Source organism: Stylophora pistillata, chromosome 8 (assembly GCF_964205215.1).
Source record: "Stylophora pistillata chromosome 8, jaStyPist1.2, whole genome shotgun sequence".
In the NCBI taxonomy this organism is placed as follows: Eukaryota; Metazoa; Cnidaria; class Anthozoa; order Scleractinia; family Pocilloporidae; genus Stylophora; species Stylophora pistillata.
This window is the reverse complement of record NC_142526.1, coordinates 31700541-31723155: the sequence shown is the minus strand read 5'-3', so window position 1 is coordinate 31723155 and position 22615 is coordinate 31700541. Positions and strand designations below refer to the sequence as shown.

Sequence of the window (22615 nt, the reverse complement as noted above, 5' to 3'; positions counted from 1 at the left end):
AAAAAGGAGATGTTGTATTCATCGTATCTGTTGTTTCTGATGGCTTTGTGCTTGTGCTTGTGTTTTTTTTATTTCAAGTTTTTGACATCGATTTCAGGTGATAGCAGAAAGCTTGTGGGATCAGTTGAAAGAAGACACAACACAGTTTCACCAGAGAATCGTCGAACTATATTTGCAACTACACAACTTGACTGCATCGCCATCTCTTTGTGCAAATGTTATTGGAAACTCTTTGATAGATATCAGCAAGGTAAATACCAGACAGTTACTTCATCAGGATGAAAAAATACGCTATTATTTTTTAGTGCTCTCTTGCTATTTACACAGTATTGCGCGTGTCGCATTGGACTGATAACATTTTTTCATTTGTAAGGAGGTATCTTTGCAAGGTCATTGGAAATTCGCCGTTTTCTGGCATGTAGCAAGAAATGTCGTCATTCAGGATTCTGGTAGATCATCAAGACTTGGGGAATTTCGAACCCTTGACAGGTAACTCGACTAAGTGATTGATTTCGTTCTCTGTTGGTGCGGGAATCTTTTTTGTTCTTGTTCGTTACACCCCTCTCTCATTTCACTGGGCTTTTTGATTCGTTGACGTTTTCAATCAGTTTTTTCTTAATCGGCCACGAACCCGTTTCTCAGCTTCTCTCTCTCAAAGGTAATTCTCTGCAGCTGATCCTTGTCTGATTTTAATTCTATGAAATTCTTTCTAGAGCGTTATTTATCATGCTTGACAGTCTGCAAAGTGAAGAACCAGAAATAAGGTAAGTTAATTAGAGGCTTGCATCTTACTGTATTTTTATAGGTTACATCGTTCCGTAGTTTTTTTTACGGTCGTGATAATAATCCCTCATGTAGGAATGTCTGACTGTTGAGAAATAAATTTGGTTTGGTGTTGATATATTCAACAAGGAGAACAAAAGATGCGTTTAATTCGGAAGTTGGTTCGTTTTCCAGGGTTTTGACGCAACATTGGCTCGCACATGCGTTGCAGCACGGGGACCTGGGGCGAATCATCGATCCGCTTCTTCTTTTGTTACTCCATCCAATCACAGCACGAGTTTCAATTCACTATTTGTCTCAACTGTTCGATTCCAAAATGGCCAATAAATTGTCGGATACCAATGGAAACGAGACGAAAACGTTTAACAACGTAAAAGGACATTCAATTAAAGAAATTGGAAATAAGACATCACCCAAACCGCAGAACAACAGAGAAAAGCAGAAACCGAAGTTAACTTCGGCAAATACTCGGGAATTGGACGAAAGCAAAACTACCAGTCCAAGTGGGCCAAGTGAAGCCGAACATTCGACAGATACTGACGGAGATGGAGCCGATGCAGATGACGAGAATGAAGAAAACGATCCAACCAAGGGTAAATTTTATTAGTCTTGATTCCTTTCCGTTCGACTCCGTCCATAATGGTGCACAATATCCCACATGTTTCTCATAAATTTTCTACTTTGTTTCTCTTCTGTCTTGCAGATAAATTAAAGGACACCGAACCAATGAAAGCCCCACAGTCCCCTCCCCCGCGCAGATCACATGTCCACCCTCTCGACCAGCACAAGTTACTTTACATCTTACACTACGACTCGCAGTTGACTCTGTACGCCTTCACTACGTTACAGACAATATTAATGCGTTCGCCTCACCAGTTTGTATGCGCTTCATCCACTACAAGCATCAGTTCATCGAACACGCCGCACCAGGAGAAGATCAAGGAATTATTAATCAGACACCGACGGTCCTTACTGGGGAAAGGATTTTATGGCGCCCTCTACGAGGGCTCTGTTTCTAACTCAGGTAGTAGGCAATGACCATGGAGTGCTTCCATTCTATGCTATGTAACTTGAGTTTAACCTGATCTCGTAAAATTCTCCCCACCCCCTCCCCCCCTCTTGCTTAGCCGGGGTAGTGATTTGTATAGAATATAAAATTTGTGGCGTAATTATGCATGTCTTCAAGTTTGAAACACGGACATCAATTTTTCACCTGTAGGTTTCGGTTCTTCTTCAGGACCTGCTCATAGTGCACGACTGTTTGGAGGGCCCTTAAGCTATCTCAAGCCTAGCACCAGCAAGTACCTTGAGGTGCTTATCTCTGTAAGTTTGTATTTCATTCGAAGCGAGTATTCCAGTCATTTGCAAGTTCAACCCGAAGATATCGACGGCAATGTACAGGTGCAACTAGCCAGTACTGAACTGTTACTCGGTGTAATGTGGCAATTAATTGAGGTTGTTAAGGAAAGTGGTGCTGGAGTTGGAACTTATATTAGTGACTTGTTCTCGCGTTGTAAGGTTCAAAAAGCCTTGCTTCATTGTCTTCTTTCGACGCTGTACGAGCGGACGGGTGTTAGGACTTCCAGCAAAGCAACCTCGCCTACCCTGACATCTGGTCACCTACACGTGAGTTCGGAAATTAGCCAATCGCAAGCGCGTGCTTTTCAGATCAAACTTATCAAACTTGTCGAGGCGGTTCTGATTCTCGAGTCAAACATCCACACCGCTGTAGCCATTTCTCAAGAGACAGCTGCCGGTCACGGAACCCCTCCACCGAGCAAACCCGAAAGTCCTGCCAAGATTTCCGAGGACGCCAAAGTGACGCAATCATCCCATCGGTACATTCCCGGGAAATCTTTAGCAGAACAGGGCATGTTACTGTCAGCGGTTCTTCATGGGCTCAGAAATGATGAGCCCGATATGCACTATGAGTGGTTACAGTTCGTGATCACGTGCTCGTCACACTTGGGAATGCAATTGCGCACGTGGGTGGTGCCTGTCGTTGAACATTTGTGCCGAATTCTGGAGCGACTTACGATTGTTTACGCCAAGGATAAGGATTCTAGGACTTCAAGGAGAGACACTAACGATGGGCAAAGGTATCAAATATTTGTTTAAATCGTATCGATTAATAAGTGATGGGAGAGTGGTGACCAAGATTTTGCGCGCTGGGTAATGTATGAGGTGGGAAAAGTGTGTTAGTGGCAGGAAATCACCAATTGTCAATTGACGAAGTAACACCATGTGAGGTATTCCACTAATTAAAATTGTATAAAAACGGCCACGTAGTTTCCAATCAGAGCGAAGGAAATATATTGAGAGAAAAGAACATTTTTGATACAGATTAAGCTTCAAATACGGAAAAATGTGAGCTACTGAGTCCACGTTAGATTTAGTTTTGCAATCGACCACTTAAGACTACATATACTCGCAGTGATTACAACCCATGCAGGTTCTAGTTACTTCCGACAATGACTTAAGAATGTCATGAACAGTTTTCTTTTTGTACTTGTTTAACAGACGCCTTGACTTAGATGGTTCTAGTATTCCTCCAGACTACACGGTGACCTTACTGGAAAGCTTAGCGTCGATCTGTCACTACTGTCTGCGCGACAATACGACTCCTCAAACACCAGTCCTCTCTCTGAAGCCTCGGGCCGGTCGGTCTAACTCTTCTCCGAATGTATCTGTTAATCCTGACTCCAACCAATACAGTTCGGGCTCGGGTCAAATATTTACCAACCTGCTGCACGCGTTTTCGGTCCAGTCAGCGCCCATTAGTGATGTACCGAGTGTGGAGGTCCCAAAGCACATTCTAGACGCACGTGAAGGACTTCTGAGTGTCCTTCCCAAGATTCTGTCCTCTCTGTTTACAGTGTGGAGCACCTGGAGCCCGCAGAGAGCTGATTCAACCAGCCAGCGGCTACCATCTGAATGGTCGCTCAACTTGATGGGAAGTCCAAAGGTAGGTGCGGTAACTCCAGAGAGCTGAATCACTGCCGTCATTTCATTACAAAAATTATTTACAAATCAGCCAACTTCAACTCCCTACAGTCTTTCAAATAGCCATTGAGGGGTCCTCCCCTCATTATTTGTCCAGATCGTTTGTTACATTGACACAAATCGACATCGTCGTTAATCTAGACAGTAAATGTGTATGTAAACGTGTTTATTGCTCTTTTTCCTCCCAGGCTGTTCGACAACAGATTCTGCAATTGCTGACTCCGATCACCATGAACCATACCATAGTGTTTCTAGCCTCACTTGCAGATGTTTGGTACCAGAGGCGTAGGCGAGAGGGATCTGGGGTCAAGTCTGTCAGAGCAGTTCCATTGGCCTCTGAAGATCAGATCATTGTGGTAGATATCGTTTATGCCATCAAGGTAGGATTCTTTTCTCTTGGGAAGCCTTAATTGTAAGGTTTGCTTTTGCGAGTACGAAAGTCAAACTGATAAAGTGAATGTTACTGGTATCTTGCAGGCGTTGTCTGTGGAAGAAATGATTGACAATGTCAAACAGATCGTGCGTCAAGTTGTCACAAGCAAAGACAAGACCACACCTACTCAGGCTGGCCTGGAAGTCAACATACTACAATTTTTGTTCGAGTATTTGCAGAAAGCATCAGAAAGCCAGCTAATTGTTGTACGTTCATCTTTGCTATCTCTCATGAAGGAAGGACTTCAGCTCAATTTTCCTCCAGCTCTTTTTCTGTTATTGATTATTCTTCGATCTTACGTCAAGAATATTCCTTTACAAGAAGACAAAAAGGTCCGGAAGGAGTTACAGGTAACAGGAACTTATTTCGACTTGATGCCGGTCAAGTAAATCGAGACTCTTGCGGCATCATCGATTTAACACTGTCATGACTATCGCTTTTATTTATTTTCTTATTTTGTTTGAAGCCTTCCTTTTTTGCTTTTCAATCAGGACATAACGCAGCGTCTTGTTGAAGCGTGCAACACGGTGGCGGGATCATCACTGGAAAACGCCGCCTGGTTTAGAAGGACGCTGGCTGTCATCCCACAACCAGAAGTCCCTTCAGACCATTCAAGTAACGTGGAATCTGAAACTTCTGAAGCTGAGCCTGCGACACCTCCTCCACCTGTGCCCAGTGGTACTAATTCAAGCAATACTGGCAGCTATAGTACCCAAGCCCTTTACGTATTGGCCGAGGTTCTTGCCCCAGTCTTGGACATGGTGTTTGGAAGCGACGAGAAGGAGCGGATGACGAGTTTTCTCACGACTGTGATGTACAACGTAACTCCGTTTCTCAAAAATCACAGGTAGGTTGTAGACCCGACATTCTGCGAAAACTTTGGCAGTCCTAGTTCGCCTATTCCAGTGTCAGTGTTTGGATTCGCTTTAAGGGATCACGTGCCGGGCTTCCTTCCTCTGAGGAGCAAATGAGAACGCGAAGAGTTGATAAATAATGGTAATTGAACTGAGTGGAGTGCAATTTGGGCTGAAATCATAGGCGTGATTTGAAATCACATGTATGATTTCAGAACAAAATTGCACGACACAAGGTTTAATTACCACTTTATTACATCCATTTTGAAATCACCCAAATACAGGACTTGGTCAATTCAAATATTTTACTGATGCAGTATTGAGCCGGTTTTTAAATAATAAGTGGAACCGGAAACGCTTTTACATCTTATTTTGTATGCAAAAGAGAAAGACTGACATCATGTGTCAAAAACTCAGTCAAGCGTAAAATGATGCCATTTAGAGCAAAAAATGGTGCAATTCGTGAATAAAATGCACCAATTAGAGCCAATCAGATTACAGGGACCACCAGTGATTTCAAAATGGATGTATTAAGAGTTGAAAAGATAGTGTTTAGGGGAGACTGGTTGCAAAAACCAGGGCGTAGATGGCTACAGTTTATGTCGGGAGCTCGTGAAGCGTACACAATCTTTTGTTTCTGTGAACATGTATTGTGGCTGAATAAATATTTTGAGAATTCCATACGTCATTTACTTTCAAGTGACCAGAATGCTATAATAAATTATGCACTGTCAGGTTAAAAAAAAAAAAAACCAACAGACTCTCATAACTGTGAAATATTTGTGCTTCGTGACCATTCCACTCGTTTTACTACGCTCAAGTAAAACAAGCGAACTGCCCTAGCCATAAGAAAACGCCACTGACTCAAAGGTTTTAGTTCTACCGGTGATGAATTTAGACTGAGGGAGGCGTAAGTCTTTTAGACCGTTGAGAAGGCGAAATTAAGCAGAACCAATAAAATCCCGCTTTGCTTTCGTCACTCAGTTTTATTCGTTGTGGCTTCATTCCATTTAAGTCCACACAATGTACCCAGCTTCCGCGCTTGTTGTAACCTCTTGGCTTCCTTAAGTGGGTACCAATACACTCGACGTGCCTGGAAAAAGGAAGTTATGGAACTATTACTGGACCTGAGTTTCTTCCAGATGGATATCACGTGTATTGGGAGTTGGCGAACGATTATTGACAACTTGATGACGCAAGACAACACGTCATTCAAAGAGCTGATGACAAGAGTAGCCGGGTTGAGTCAAAGTGCTTCTATTAACATCTTTGCTAACAGGGAACAGGTACTTAAGTTTCTTTGATCTTACTTTTACTTGATATGACTTTTCTGATCAAATCTTCAGGGACTCTCAAAGGCACTACACTATCGGCGAGCGTCTTGAAAGATAGAGGCTGAATTTTTTCAAGTTAATCAGTTGCACTCAGTTTGAATTTTCTGTACCCTTCGCCAGTTTCAGTCTATCATGATGTATCATTCTCTTGTAATTTCCTAGCTTACCGAGCTTCAAGTCAAGGCGTATTTGCATGATTCGAAAAAGGAAAAGGCCCAAGGTTTCTTAAGTGGCTCTTTTAAGTGAATTGTTTATCATAAAATGCGCCGGTCAAGGCGATTACACTTAGCTTTTGCTAGGGTCTGGCTTCCTAGCCACTTCGACTCTAGTGTGACTTTTACATAAGTTTTGTGCTGCCTTTGTCTAGCAAGTTTCAGCGCTTAATATAAATGATCTTCCTTATCTCTTCGAGTTCTTATAGAGTTCCATAATTTTAGATAAAACGGAAAGTCACGGAGTCATAGCAGGCGAAGTTGTGTTTTAATTAAGAAAGTTATCTTGAAACATTTTTGATGAGCTTAGGACAAAGCAGTATGCCGAGCTCCCGGATTTCGCGATCCAATGCTCTTTACTGACGGGTATGGAGTAATCCGTAGTTTATGTGACCTTACTCTATGAAAATGGCAACTAATGAGCCACGTGTGAAAACAATGTGCATCTTAGACAAGCTTTGTAGGTATTTACCTTGCCAGTATTATTAATTTTTTTTTTTTGTTCGTTCGTTTTTATATAAATATAATTTTTGTTGTGTTTGCTGCAGGAAATGGAGCAGCGTGCTCAGCTTTTAAAGAAGCTGTCGTTTACAATTTTCTGCAGCGAGGTGGATCAGTACCAGTACGCTCTGCCAGAAATACAGGAGCGGCTCGCCGAGAGCCTGAGACTGCCTCAGTCTCCAGTCGTACACGAGCAAATTTTTCTGTTTTTCCGGGTACTTATTCTGCGCATGTCGGCGCAGCATCTGACACCGTTGTGGCCGACGATTGTATCGGAAGTCGTGCATGTGTTGCTTCAAATGGAAAGTGACCTGGGTTCTGACGGCAAGTCACACAAGCAGAGAATGGTTATATCTGAGTTACTTCTCGGTTCAAACGGGTATGTGAACTACAGTCAGGAAAAATGGCTTGGCTTGTATCTTGCGGTGTGTAAACTTCTCGATCTGTCCCAGGCTCTGCCTAGTGATTATTTATCGCAGTTTCAACTCTATCGCTGGGCGTTTGAAGGGGAAGCATATAACATGACCGCTGGAGAGGAAAAGGTTCCAGTCTTTAAACCTCATATCGCTCGTTTGGAAAAACTGCTTCGAAAGAGGATAAGAGATCAAGTTGATGTTGAGGAGCTACAGCGTGTGCCAGGAGAACCGCTGCTGACCATGTATCAGATCAAATCTTTGGATCAGCTGCTTCCTTTCTTCAGGTGTTTGTCGAGGGACAGGTTCTCTGGCTGCGGCGAGATGCGGGACAAAACTAGCAAGTCTAAAAACTCGCAAAGTAAAAGTTTATTGGAGCGCGTAGTGGAAAGGGACTTCCTCGAACCTCTTGTAGTTGACTGAAACCTTCAAAAGAATCACTTCACGATGTACACACCTTCGTGATTTTCCTTATTTACAGTCTGCGCTGATCCTCTCCATTGTTAACCATTCCCTCTTTATTTCGGTTTATTCCCAAATCTTTGGTGTTTGTTTGTGTACCCCAGCAAATGATGATCTTAATTTCATTCGATTTAAAGGTCACTATATATGGCGAGTAAATTGATCTGAACTAACTTGATGTACCTCCTTAACAACTAAAGTCTCCGTTTCTGATAAAAAAAAATGAGAAAAATAGCACAAACGTAATTGAAACCCATTTTCGAACGGATTACTACAATGGCGAGGGTCAGCGGTAAAATGCAATCGTTCTTTTTTTTTCAGTAGGTGTTTATATGGAAATGAACCATGGTATTTTTCAGTTGTATGGATAATTACATGGGAGAAAATTGAATGAAGTTTTCATTTGCTTTTCTTTAATAACTTATTAGTTTTTACTACTACATGAATTTTCCTCGCTCGCATGGGGCACCAGCCATAGTTCATGTTACTTGGAAACGTCAAAACAATAACTTTGAATCAGTTGCTTCTCCTATACTTTAAAACTCTTTATTAAAAACCAAGCAAACAACTCTTACTTCCATCAAGTGCAAGCCTTAAGCTTGCTTAGTGATACACTAAAATATTTCTATAAAATTGTTTCACGCGTTTAGACAGGTTTAGAATCGTGACAAACATGTGAACCACATTAGAGTAAAGGTCGCCTCTTAAGTAAGAAGCAAATATATTTTTGAGTAAACAGTCTTGTGCTGAATATTTAACTTTAGTATAATTTCAGAGCTGATCAAAGAGTTTCCAGCAATCTGACTGGTCGAGCGGTTCCTTATACGACGCTATATAAACCGCTTCGCGCTGTTTCTATAAAAAGTTAATAAATGTTACTAAAATGTTATGATTTTAGAAATTTCTCAGTTGTTCAGCTCTGAAATTATACTAAAACAATTATTCGCCTCAGGTTCATTGAATATTGTCGAATAATTCCCTCGACTTCGTCTCGGGGATTATTCGACGATATTCACCTTGCCTTCGGCGAATATTTGTTAAGTAGAGGCGGCAAATATTTAATTTCCAAGGAGGGTATAAATGATAAAAATACCAAGATAGCGCATTGTAATGAGAGAAGTGACATGCGTCAAATCGTTTTTCTTGATGGTAATTTTTTTTTCTCGTATGATACGGAAGTTCCGGGAAGAACTTTCGGGTAAAATAATGAATACAAGAAATTTCTTATACTTGTAACAGACAACTTCCAGTGGTTACCGAGTGAAAAGGTCTTCGTAATTATTTAAATTTATTGTATGAAGACTATTTAATTTTTGTATTCTTAAGCTAGACTTTTGTTACTATAAAAAGAGAACTCTCCTTTACTCACTAGTGACTGAATAATCTCTCATTAAATCAACATATCGTGTTCAGCACCTTGATTTTGGCCTTGCTGACACAACTTTTGTTTCGTGAAATAATCACAACATTATCCTGTGTCTTTCCTGCGGGTTCTATTACAACAACAACAACAACAACAACAACAACAACAATTTATAGAGCGCTATTTACAATGACAGATCAACAGCGCTTTACAATCAATCCTAACCCGCCCATCCCACCCCAGGGGAGGACATCCATCACACTGTAATCTCGTGCATGGGAAATTAACGTCTTCGACCCCTAACCCTGTAGGAGACGGGACCTCCATTTATACCTCCCTATCCGAGAAGACTAGAATATCTAACCATTTCTTGCTGTTATAGAAAGGTGGCATATTCTTCTCATTTATTTTAAGACCTTGAGTGTTGGTCCGGCCGGGGCTCGAACCCTCGACCTCCCGCACAACAGTCCAGCGCTCTATCCATTGAGCTAACCGGGAGGCGGTTATGAAGAACTTTGCTCCGTAATCCACAAGCGGAAGGAAAATTGGCAAGAAAGCGAGTTGGCCATAAATCGGGACAGTAAGAGGTGATAACATTAGTCGGCCTACAAAATAGGTTGGGTTGTCGCGGCGTATAAAGGGGCTGTGAGACTTAAAGGCAGGATCGGGATGTCGGACACTGCGATGACTGCGGTGAAAATGAAGCTTAATTACTCTTAAATGGGGTTTTCTTATTACTTGAAAAAAACTTTCTCTTGATGGGGTTGTTTTCATGGATCTCAAGTTTACAAACTGGACGAACGGGCTTAAATTATGTTCAGATTTGTTGGTTAACTATTTCCTCTTTCTTGTGCTCCTGTTTTTATTTTTCTTGCCGTTTCAGCTCAGTGCTTGGCAAAGGGAATTCTGTTTTCCTTTGTGCAAGAATCTGTAAAATAAAAAGTGCAGGACTTAATGTTGAGACAACACACTTTCTACCACCAAATATCGGTATCTAAAATTAAGCAGTAAGACATAATTACTCTTTTTCATCAAGGATGAACGATATTTTATTTATTTGCAATTCCTGAGTTGTAATTGGCTTAAGAGATAGAGCAATGGCAGAGGAAACTCTCTTTAGAAAGCATCTTTAGACTACCGTGTTGAAAATGCCTCATAAAATTTCCTTAAAAGCTCGAACCACGTGTTGGTAAGGTGAGGGCCCAGTAAACCTATACCTTTGGGACAAAGAGTAGGGCAATTGTCGACGTGGTTGCCACGAAGACGATCGATCTTTGAACCAGAGTCGTAAGGGGAGGATCAACCACAAACCAAGCCACAATCGCCAAGCAAGAGAACATAAACACGTTGTACACTGCTAAGCCAATGTTCTTGGAATCGTTCAGCGAAGGATAATGCACGTTTCTGGTTTCCCAGGCCAAAAACACGCCGAAAATCAACAGAATTCCTTTCAGTCCGCACAATGACATCATCCAGGTATCAGAATGGGGAGAAGTGCACCGAGAGGTTAAGAGTTCCTCCACGAGGTCAGGGTCACTATTGATATCCTGTAACGACATACATAGTCTTGATCACTACGATTTATAGAGGGAGCTGAATGATACAAGCATTTTGATTGGTTCTTATTTATAACCTATTGAAGGACAGACGCATATATGATTATAATTTGGATATATCAACAAAATTGAAACTGGTAAATTGGCCACCGTAACGATTACAAAAGCTGACGTTTCGAGCGTTAGCCCTTCGTCGGAGCGAATACTGAGAGGAATTGTGGGTCGTGTGTGCTTTTAAGGCAGAAAAGGGAGCTACGTTATTGGTGAGAACATGGCAACGAGAAAAACATTTAATTTATTCGTGTATTCTCGTTGCCATGTTCTCACCAATAACGTAGCTCCATTTTCTGCCTTTAAAAGCACACAAAACCCACAATTCCTCTATTCGCTCCGACGAAGGGCTAACGCTCGAAACGTCAGCTTTTGTAATCGTTACGGTGGCCAATTTATCATTTCAACTTTGTTGATATATCAAAATTATTTCGTTGCCCCCACCGACGCAGCCCCTAACAGTTTCTTTAGAAACTATCAGCCTTTATTCGCACATATGATTAGTTACCATCTTGTTAATTTTCGTGAATTCTATCGTCAATGGGTCCATAGATGTCCAAGTTGACAGGATAATGATGTCTATAATCCAAACGACCAACAGTATTGCAAGAAGACTGGTACTACTCAAGTTGCGAATCTAAAAATTTGAAAGAATGAAAATAATTAGTTGACGTCTGCTTCAAGTTCATCGTCAGTTCAAAATGGACAAATCCTTCCTCACCTCCTTTTTCAATTGATTGTTTGTAAATATTTTGTAAACTCTCCAGGTTTTAACAAAAATGCCACCAAAGGCGAAGGTAAAGCTGGTGGTCAGAAGCCAGGCAGCAATCTAAAGATTATACAAGCCAAGTGTTATAAGACACAATTATCTTTCAATTACTATCAGGAACAAAACGCGACAAGCTATACCAACGAATTGCTTAAAAGAAATGGCAATTCTAAAACTACTTGCAATGTTAGATTGTCTGCTACTTTGGGTAAAAGTTCTCATCAAACTTTTCTGAAAATTGTCCGGTATAAAGAGATAATTGAAAAACCACGAAAATTAATAGGTATTTAAAATTCTCTTAAAAGCATTATAAAACCTGGATTTATTTTGTTGACATATAATCGTCAACTATTGAAATTAAGCTGCTGTCATAAACTGCAGTCTTATTGAATCAATTTTGCAAAATCCCTTATTAGGCTATCGAAATCACGGAAACGCGAGATAAGACTTAAAAGAAAAGTGAACTTGCCACAAACAGGTCTTACATGACAAAAGAACGCATGGTTGAAGTGTTCCGCTGACGCAGAATTACTGTGGGCCGATAAAAATACTTCCAAGTAAGCAAGTATACATCCAATGACAGTAATGTTGTTGAATTTCGGAGATGACAGTCGTATCAGACTGCGAAAGAAAAAATACAAAACTCGTTATTTCCAAACCAAGAATAGAGTACATAGTTCCATCCTCCTGAATGATTTCATCCACTCGTGGGGTAAATTTTTTAATAGCTCATTTCCGAATTACCTTTAGTCTCTTTTTCAAAGGGAGTCCTGATGCTGATACTTTCATATAAGTTTTCATTCACATTCAAATTAGCACCTGGCCTCGATTTGAGAAAGAGGCCAATGGGAATTCGGAAATGGCCTATTGCCTTAGCAACCGCCCAGTTTAATTCAAATAACCAATATTTATAAAGAATCGAAAAACAGCATCTAAACTGAATGGCAATAATTTTAGGTCAAGGAGTCATCACCCAAAAAAAATAAAAAAGAATAATCTAAAGTGAAAGGTTTTTTTGAAGTGGTTCGTAACACTCCACTTTTTTGAGCCGCCATCAGTATGCGCGGCACACTTTTCAATTCTTTTTCAGAAAATAATAAGCGAGAAAAGGATCAAGTTGAGTACAACTGTTAGAATTGTTAGAAAAAGTTCAAATTCTCTCCAAGAACTTTTCAGCGGTTTCATTGAAAACCCGACCTTAACATTCTAATTGATAGAAGGAAGACTCTCAGCAGACGAAGTTTATCAATAGCATTTTAGCATGTTTCTGGAAAAAAAAATTAGAGGGTGAATGCTATTGCTTCGGTAACCAGCTTGGTGTTCTTTGTTTTGCAGAGTACCTCTGATTTCGATAGATATAGTTGAACAGCAAACAAAACAAACAGAGCAGTATTCCAGATATGGCCAACACATAGAACGTAACAGTCGTGTTTCTGTCTTCATAATAAACCTTTTGAGTGATTTTGGCTCCATCTGCTGGAACACGATCATCTGCGGTTGAAAAGGCAGAGAAAACCTGGTACATAAGACAAGACTTTGTAATTCATGAACCTATCTATAGTTGGTGTTCATTGCGGGAGGGAGCACTACCGGCGAGACTCCGTTTTATAGCACTGGTAACATCATTTTTTTATGTTCTCGGGTAGAAACTTAACTCTCTCATACCTCCAAATATAACCAGACGTATTTGTATAAGCGAATCATCGGGAAACTACGTACTGAAGTAGGAATATTCCTCAATGTTTCCTTATTGAAGAAACCGGCAAAGGCCTGGAATGTATAAAGGCCAATAAAATTCACAAGACTCATGCAACCTTAAGTCTAACCTAACATCAGAGTCCATGCAGCTGAGCATGCTCAGGAGGTGCCCAATGTTTGTCTCACCTGGCCATTCAAAACCATTACCATATGGTTGAAGTTTCCCATCACGAATATCTATTGTAGCGACCAGTTGCTTTCGGCCTCCTAAAACAATACCACAGCATTCTGATAAGTATGAATTTTTCTAGTCACACTAAGTTTAAAGCTCGCCTTTAACATTACTTTTCAGTATAGCATCGTATCATTGAATAAAATTTCGCCTTCTTATTGGTTAACGAAGCGAGGTATTTTAGCGTGAAATTGCGAGTTGAAAACGAGGCTAAGTGATATTGTTTCGCGCTCAGTATAAAAACAAACACTATTTTTGCTGTTTTCTTTTTTCTCTTAATTTTTATTCAGTTATACGATTCAAGGAAAATGCATTACCATTTTCCTTTAGAATTTAAACAACTTTCTCATTGATAATGGTCGGAGAAAACTTGATATATTTGATGAAGCAAACTTGCAATGGGGTGAAACCTCCAGATAAAATCTTTATGTATGATATTTAGGTGAATTAGGACGATCATTTTCAACGTATTAGAAAAAAACAAAACAAAACAAAAACAAGTAAAAGAAGAATTTCACTTACCTATCCTCTGACTAATTAGCACAACTGTTTGCCTGTCTCCATTTTGATTAAACGTCACGTGACCCTAATAAGGTACAGCAAAACTTATTTCATTGGACCATGCCGGAAAAAATTCCTAAAATTGTTGACCCACAGTTGAGAAAACAACGGTAGCTGGCTTCACTTTGTCTTTCTGTCTTTTTGTAACATCGGCGAAGTAGGACAGAGACCCTGAGGTCCAAACAGGAAGCAGAATTGGTTAACTTACCGACATTCCCTTGAAGTTTGTACGGAACAGAATATCTTTCATGATCCCAGCTGTTTCTTTATCCCCGTATTTTATGGTTTCCAGAGTTTTGTTCTTTTCCCGAAGCAGCGGGATAGATTTGTCCAGCATGAGAGCGATGGTCCACACGGCGTCATAAGTGAAACTTGCGTACTCGTGGGATGTGTAATTAGAACGTCGACACCTTTCCTCGTAAGTTGACTTAAGTTGTTGTGCTGTCTAAAAAAAAAAAAGATTAAGACAAAGTCATCAGTTGACGTTTACTTAGTTATCAGCATATATATTCTGAAGGCTGACAAAATGATAAAGAAACAAATCGTACTTTGTCACTGTTTTGAGTTTACATGCCACCCGCCCAGGGATTTTCCACGTACGTACAACTCTCAACAAAGCTTTTACAAGCCAAACAACGTTCAACCCCTTTTTTTTCGTCAGTTGTCAGAATAAGAAATGATAAACGGCAAACACAAATTGACTGAGGATTCAAGACTTTTTCAATTCATGTCTGGATTTTGATAGGGAACAGCGGTACAAGTTTTTTCGGACAACATATGCAGTAATTTTGGCCCTGTGAAGAATGTAAACACTCCTACCTTCTTCGATATAGTGGGTTGTGTCGAATTGCCGAGAAGCAATGGAGATGTTAATATCAGGTTACTAGCGGCTTCAAGCAGATTTTCTCCTGCACATTCTTCATCTGTTTTTGTCCACCAGTCTTCCAAGTACCATCCAACTATTATCCAAACATACTTGCTTCCAAAGAGTCCTTCTTTGTAGGCCTGTGAAAATAGATTATTCTCAGCTTGCCTTTCAAATGAATGTTACGGATGGATTAATTTGTGGTGAAAACAATTGTACATTATATTTCATAACTTTTGCAGCATATGATCCTAAACTTTACATAAGTTTTATCGACTAAGTTAAAATTGTAAATAAATCATCATTGGCTCTGACGAAGGGCTAACGCTCGAAACGTCAGCTTTTTAAATTCTCTACGGTGACCAATTTACAATTTCAACTCAGTTGATAAAACCTAATTACCTTGTTACCCCCACCGACGCAGCACCACAGTTTCTTTAGAAACTTACCCCTTTTACTAAAATTTACATCGCTTCAGTGTATCGTGGAAGCTCCTTCCGTCCATTTGTGCCATTGTTAATAAAAGCCTAAGCCGTGCATTTCTCAAATGATTAAGGAGTTGGCTGGAGAACTGCCATACCTTTGGTTTTAGTAAGCCGAAATTTAAATGACTTCCAGCGAAGGAGATGTTAACAGCACTGATATTGGCATCATGATGTTGATTTTGCTGGGTGTAAGCAAGGAAGGATGGGTCGTTAAGTTCGCGAAAAGTGAGGGAGTGAGTGAATCCAATGGCGTAGCGGAAAGGAAATATCACCGCGAGCCACCATCATATAAGAATATTATAATGGTATATTACTTTGGCCAGATTGTGGACTTGAAGGCTACAAAAATAGCCCTTAGCCACTATCCACAGCACATGAAGAACATAGAGATCCATACACAGACGCAAGTCTTTGATCAGCAGGAACATTGGTACTAGTTAGTGGTAGTTGGTAAATGTTCAATCTTGCCAAATTGATGTATGAAGTACTTTGGTTTGATCAACTGGGTTGATAATGTGAATTGACCATCGTAAAGAATTTCTAAAGCTGACATTTCGAGTGTTAGCCCCTCGTCAGAGTAAATTGTGGGTCGCGCGTGGTTTATATACAGAAAGATGGAGCTACGCTATTGGTGGGAATATGGTAACGTGAAAAACAAAAAAATAAATTAATAAATTGGTTGAATGAAAAGCGATCGTTGAAACCGTTGGGATTAAGAGCGCCAACTTGAAAGATTAAGCCATGTTAATGGTGCCCAATTTCCATTATCAACACAGCTGCCACAATCAAAGTATTTTGCAATACGCCCACCAACGCAGCACCACAGTTTCTTTTATGACTTACTCTTTTTGACGTAAATAAGTAAAACGTTTATTCGCTATTCAATACTCACAGTACACATAGCCTTTTTAAACATGTCCTCGTACATCAGTCCTATGATGATCCGGGCGTCTTTGTCCTTAAATATCAGTAATAGCTTGATCACTTATAAAAAATAAATACCATTGTAACACAACCAAAGTAAAGCGCGCGTTCTGATTGGTCGATTCAGCGTCCACCATTTGCACATAGGTGTACGCTGCTGACGTGAGCAAATGCAAAGACTAGTTTTCCGCGCGCTTGTTTTTTCTGGTCACGTAAGATTTGTTAAATAATAGAAAACTCTTTTGCTACAATGTATCTATGTTATGTTAGAAAACAAATGGTAAATGCCATAGCGTACAATATTGACTTATGGATGCACTTGGGAGGTTTGCTAAGCACTCAAGAAGCTAGAGTCGCTCTCGGCTATCGCCTCGCGCGACTCTTACGCTTCTTTCGTGCTTAGCAACCTCCCTAGTGCATCCATAACTCAATAGTGCACGCTGTGGTGTTTACCATTTGTTAATTACTTTCTCTGTAATTTTTTCCACAATTTATGTACTCACTAATCCATTAGCTAGGTTTAAGGACTGGTCGGAAGATTCTGGGGTATAAGAGGAGCAAGCTGAAAGGCAGGCTACCAAAGGTGATTATTCCGCTTTAATAATTTCATACCTTCAGTAAATTCTTGACCGATGAAGCCGGGTCCTGTTTGAAGGTTTCTGCCGCAGTGATGGTAATATTTGATTCTTTTAACATTGAGATGAGCTCTTCTTTTGTCTATTAAAAACATCAAATGTTTACATTTTACGCGTCTGACGAGTTCTACCAGGTAAAACTATCACATGTTTAAAGAAAAGGTACGTTTTCCTGTGGAATTTAGTTTTACGATTTTAATTTTCTCACTTCAGTCACGTTGCAGAATTAAGCTCGCATGTTTATGCATCGTTTTAACGATCCAGAAATTCTTACTGTAACAAAAATATCGAAGTTTTCCACGATAAGGGCGACCCTTTTCCACCCAAAATGTTTTAACAGTGCGACTCTGGCCGGGTTTTCCATTCTTTCAGATGTGGCAGTTCTGAAGTATAAAGGATACTTTTCTTTGTTTGAAAACTGAGGTGAGGATGCGCTGTAACCAATCTGAAAAAAGAAACAGAACAAAACAGAACAAAAATTTAGCAAATAATGCAAAGAACTTGTCATCAATAAAGGTCCAAAAGAATATTTGTATTGAAATCAGCCTCGTTCCAAGCCAATAGAGAGCTTCACCTTGGCTACCGTTTGAAATGGTGATAGACCGAAAACAGAGGCGCTGACTCGCAAAAAAGGCGAACATTTAGGAAACTCCCAGAATTTTTACAGTGTTAGTCATATTAGTCATAATAAAGATGAATGATAAGAGTACTTCCACGACTTTTGATAATAATTTAATCGAAATAGATTTCAAAATTTACGAGAAAACCTTCTAGACACATGTTTCGGCATGACTCGTGCCATTATCGGTTCTTTTTTTTATGTATCTGATGACTTTCTTTTATAGAGCGTTACATGAACGATACACTGTCTGTGTAAATCGAACCACAATATTTGCCGGAAATAAGTACCGTTACAATAGTTTAAGTAAACACCGGCGCGCAAATATAACTCTTGGAACAATAGCAATAATGATAATAACCTGACATCAACAATAGTGATGGTAATAATAGTGACGACAACAACAATTATAGCAACACATATGATAAAGTTGTTATTGTGTAATTTTCTCTAAGCAATAGAGGAACGTCTACATTAGCATAGAGAAGAATATTTGGCTCTTAGCTGTGCTAAAAAATGCACCATCAGTGTGTGAATGACTTTACGTTACCTGCACTGCTTGCCAATAAAGCGCGGCTTCTGCAATAGGCTTAGTTGCAACCGAACAACCGGGACCCAAGAAAACAATCTTGTGGGGCGGTGTGTTAATCAATTCCAGCATGGCTCGAATCCCAGCTCCACTTTCACACTTGAAAAAAAAGTTCAAATTTCTAAGTTCAACTAACTTATGAATTGAATGAAATATTTCCTATAACATTCCATATATTAAGGAAGAAAAAGCTTCCCCCTACAAAAATGTGGCGAAAGCTCATGTGATCTGCGACATTTTGCAATAACAACACATGTTGTAATGATGACGGCTAATTCGATAATATCATTTTGTTAAGAACGACACAATAAATCCGCGGTTAAACTCAAAGTTTTACTTTATTCTGACTAAGGACAAAACCTCCTTGGCGAATACTCGATCTTCACATGGCAAAATCTCGAACGAATTAAAAGGACTTGACATTTGATCTCTGTCACTCATTTTAAAAATACCATAAATGTAACGCAACGTCACGTTCTCCTGAGCAGGTATCGTTTTCCCTATTTGTTCATATGCTTTTCTGACAAAGTTGATATTATTACAATTTGCGTCAAGGTGTTGATGATGATTTTTCAAAATGCTGCAGCCCTTATCACTAAATGTGTGGTACTGAACCGCTGCAATAGTTATTACAAACTGCGTAAGTTATTACAAAATGCTGACGCCTCTTCTGTTTCATTGTTAGCACTGCGATAGTACATCTTCCTCTTAATTAAAGCCTCGTCGCAAAAACAGTGGTCTAAAAGCTAGTCTCTCAACATTTTTTGTCGACGTGAATGCTCAGTTCCTTCAAGCGAATGATCTCGTCTTAAATTTTTGAGACGATTACTTGGCCTGATGTTCTAGCCTGGGAGGATCCACTGACAATCAGTTCATTTTCCAGGCCTCTTGATTCTTTTCAAATAATCATCAAAGCTTTGTTTTGCTTATTCTGTTGTTTCTCAAAAGAATAAATAAGCTCCCCGTTCCTACAAAGCACCTTGTTTGGAATTTGCATCTAGGTGTTACAAATTGCATAGACCGTTGATTTTTTCAAAGTGCTGCAGTCCTATTCACAAAAAGCGTTACACAATAGAGATGAAATGCTTCTATTTCGCTCCTTTCTTTAATTTTTTTTGTGGGGTGTTTTCCGAATTTTCTTCAGCCGCATTAACTGAAACTGAAAACGAATTGTTTACTTTTCAAGGAAAAAAAATAGAAAAAAACATTTCTAGCTCTTATCCTACACTGTGAACATACCCTGGAATCATTCCACACATATTTCAACTGATAGTTCACTAAAGTTTTAGGATCGCCGTTCACATGTTCTAATGCCATCTCCAAAGCTGGAATGACCCCAGCTGTGCTCCAACTGCCATTTTTGACGTTAACACCAAACAGGCCACCGATGTAAAGGTCCGTCTTGGTCTTGGAGTTGCCATGATCAGTTTTGTTCGCTATCGTCAATGAAATATAGCAAAGCAAGCAAACGAGAAGTTGGAACAGGTTTGCCATTGCCATGTTCTGTTATCGTATCTGCGAGTAAAAATCAACAATCAAAATATTATAGAGTCAACAGGCAGATCAGTATCGTTAGGCCCGCTATGCACTGAAAAGTTCGGGATCGAACTATAGTCAGGATTATTATTCAAAGAAAGACACTTTGCGCTCACATGAGTAAGGCTCTATGATTCAATCTGGCTATGAGGATTAGCAAGTCAACAAAAGGCGTCCTGCTACGAAAATCGAAATAAGCTCACACAGTGTGGGTCGAAGGTCTCTAATGTATGCGTGACTGTCAAATTCTAATCACTAGACATGTGTTCCAGTTGCCATGGTTACTTCATACAAAATTTTTTTTATTTTTAGACTTAGCGAATTCAGTGACAGTAAATTGAGTTAGTTATCTAACCCCTTCCAGTGAGGAGACAATCACTTGCAAATTGGGGAAAAAAAACTCATAAAATAACAACTTTCCGACATTAATCCATGGCATTTTATGTTAAAATGTCCGGTGGGGAGGTATTCCAGTTCCTTTTTAGAAATCTTTTTAGAGTTCAGTGATGTGTGGTCGGTGAAAAATTTAAAGTACCTGGAAGAAGGCTCTTATCCTCTGAAAACTTTTACCGAGCCGCTGCGATCACTTTCAACGTGATCAATGAATGTGCGAGACTAATTTAGCTTCATGCAGGTGAGAGCAAAACTAAGATATTAGCACAAAAGTCGTAATAAGTTTTTCTCTCTTGAATAGATCTAAAGTTCCCCAAAGGAGGAAGTTTTATTTGCTTGATAGATAAATAAAGATGAGCATTTTAAAACTTCCGTTTTGAAAGTTTTTTTCATTAATATGAGATAGAGGTATCGTGCACTTAAATGGGGGCATATGTCGCTGGAAACAAAACCAACCGCTGTCGTCTTAATGAAGTCGCTTTTTTCTCGTCCGACAGCTTTTAATTAAATCTTTTGTTTGAATTCAGAACGTTATCCTTGGTAGATAAAAAACTATAATTTTCGATCGCCGCTGTAAATGGAAACTGTTCCATTATGTTTCACAACAACATTATACCACTTTAAACCTTTTGTCACTTAAAGGTTTGCTTCAAAGCGAAATGATGACACTTAATTTAACCGCAATTTTATAGACAAAACAAACACATCAGTTTAAGAGCTAGAAACTTTGTAACTGTAACTGAGGCAGATCGAGGAATGTCTGATGAGCAAAAATACAACGATTAATCAAACGGATCTCAGATCAAGTTTTAATTTTTTTTTCCATGATTTTTTATGACAATTATTTCAGCCAAACAGTGGAGTATTACATGTTTGCCGTAAGTTATAATTAAAATGCTAAATGCAAATGTTACTCGGCAAATACGTCTAGGTTCAAGTAAATGTCGTAAATAAACCTTCACATGTCAAAGGAAAACTGTACCGAATACAAGGATACGAATTCGACGACTTTACCCGCTAAAAAGAAGCTTGCTGTTGTGACCGATAGTCTACAAGATGATCTGGTAATTTGTCAAGAAACCCAGTGAGCCCATTTAGCTCACATATGTTTTCCTGAGGTAATTTAAAAAAAAAGCTTGAAGTAGTTGACAACTTTTTAAACGGACTTTTCTTCTTAGCCATAAAATCCATCTCGGCTTTTAGTTATGGGTCAGGAATATAACAACAATTTTTGACAACCTTCTAGTGAGAGTTGCAAACAATTGAATTTTATGGCCATAAGATTATTTTCAGTGGCTAAATTGAGAGCATTGAAGGAAAAATTTTGATTTCTTACATCAACGCTAACCCAACCACCTTCTATCTTTTGAAGTTAGTATATAAATACAATACAATTCGTTAGCTAACATGTACGTTTTTTTTTAAGTTGAGACTTGAGGTAACTAATTTACAACAACTTTTGGCGGTTCCCACCGATCCTGTTTCCCAGTTAATCGATCCCTTCCATCACCAATGTCCCTGTTGGTAATATAATGCCTCATTAACTGATCTTTAATTTTTGTTAGGGGTCTGCGAAAAGCTTCATTCGTTCAGAGAGGTTACTAAAAATTTTGGCTATTTTGTTTTCCGTTGTAGTGGTATAGCTATGATCGTACGGTACTTATGCTGCTTTACGTCATGGCACATGCACAGAACTTAAACCTATTTTTCAGCGTCACGTTGGTTACTTTATCGTTTAGCTCCGCTGACGTAAGATTGCAACACACTCTAATTTGTTCTCTTAGGCGAAAGCAACAGAGAAATATTATAATAACTGGTCGTTAGCTCCGTCGGCCCTAGCTTTCGCTCTACGCCCATAAGTTTGAGAAAGCAGCACTTTTCCTCTTTGATAATGTATTTTGATTAACTCTATAATGCTAGGTAACCGGATCTGGATCAGCTCCACACAGCTTTATGTCGCAATTTATAGTCAGATGTTTCATAGCCAACTAGAAGCCAGTGTTAAAAGAAAAGAAAACGATAACTGTTAACATTACCTTGGAGAATGTTGTCAGCGGCAGTCAGTTTTAGTGCATTTTCTGAATACGTCAGAAACACCCTGAGCCCCCAAGCAGTGTTGGCATATAAATAAATATATCGACTTGTGTCCCACTTGGCTTCAGCAGAGGGGCTGCTAGCACAGTTTACTTCAGCCTTAAGCTGCCAGTTTTGCAAGGACTACAGAGAACCCTTAATGCCTCGATCTTTTGAATTCACGTCCTTATTTGGGCGGCACACAAGAACCACCTGCTCTCTGGTTGACAAGCTTTACTTTTAAATGACAATTTTAGACAAATAAACTACT

At 39.6% G+C, this 22615-nt stretch overlaps 2 protein-coding genes across 6 annotated transcripts in view; one reads left to right on the top strand and one right to left on the bottom strand.

Annotated features, from left to right (window-relative positions):
* The window catches only part of LOC111328839 (protein DOP1A-like), a 16718-nt gene extending 7359 nt beyond the window's left edge, over positions 1-9359 (top strand). Inside the window, exons 7-18 of one of the 3 annotated variants that reach the window (XM_088731986.1) lie at positions 98-250; positions 374-489; positions 714-764; positions 958-1376; positions 1487-1807; positions 2021-2882; positions 3304-3748; positions 3975-4166; positions 4264-4569; positions 4711-5066; positions 6089-6359; positions 7168-9359. In XM_088731986.1, coding sequence (XP_088588112.1) covers positions 98-250; positions 374-489; positions 714-764; positions 958-1376; positions 1487-1807; positions 2021-2882; positions 3304-3748; positions 3975-4166; positions 4264-4569; positions 4711-5066; positions 6089-6359; positions 7168-7956 — 4281 coding nt within the window. In that variant the 3' untranslated portion in view covers positions 7957-9359. Of the gene's footprint in view, positions 1-97; positions 251-373; positions 490-713; positions 765-957; positions 1377-1486; positions 1808-2002; positions 2883-3303; positions 3749-3974; positions 4167-4263; positions 4570-4710; positions 5067-6057; positions 6360-7167 lie in introns of those variants that run through there. The other 2 variants (XM_088731985.1, XM_088731987.1) reach the window with 2 other exon arrangements.
* Positions 8520-22615, bottom strand: LOC148725869 (gamma-aminobutyric acid type B receptor subunit 1-like). Of its 3 annotated transcripts, none has more exons than XM_088731990.1 (16): positions 22308-22615; positions 19582-19857; positions 18304-18441; positions 17409-17579; positions 17112-17216; positions 16468-16533; positions 15045-15230; positions 14434-14670; positions 14187-14250; positions 13619-13699; positions 13045-13225; positions 12220-12355; positions 11687-11794; positions 11474-11602; positions 10576-10905; positions 8520-10286 (listed from the first exon to the last, which is right to left on the bottom strand). In XM_088731990.1, the coding sequence occupies exons 2-16, from the start codon at positions 19840-19842 to the stop codon at positions 10221-10223; spliced, it is 2259 nt and encodes a 752-aa protein (XP_088588116.1). In that variant the 5' UTR covers positions 19843-19857; positions 22308-22615; the 3' UTR covers positions 8520-10220. The 3 variants fall into 3 exon arrangements, with proteins under 3 accessions (XP_088588116.1, XP_088588115.1, XP_088588117.1); XM_088731989.1 differs by lacking the exon at positions 22308-22615 and adding an exon at positions 19995-20104; XM_088731991.1 differs by lacking the exon at positions 22308-22615 and adding an exon at positions 19995-20104 and having other exon boundaries at positions 13075-13225.

Excerpts from the sequence above, each read along its gene's own strand:
- LOC148725869 (XM_088731990.1), bottom strand. The coding sequence starts at position 19,842 with ATGGCAATGGCAAACCTGTTCCAACTTCTCGTTTGCTTGCTTTGCTAT. Across the intron at positions 17,217-17,408 it reads ACTTCGATATTTTTGTTACA|ACAAAAGAAGAGCTCATCTC; the intron begins GTAAGAATTTCT and ends TGTTTTTAATAG. Across the intron at positions 10,287-10,575 it reads CCCTACTCTTTGTCCCAAAG|ATTCTTGCACAAAGGAAAAC; the intron begins GTATAGGTTTAC and ends TTTATTTTACAG.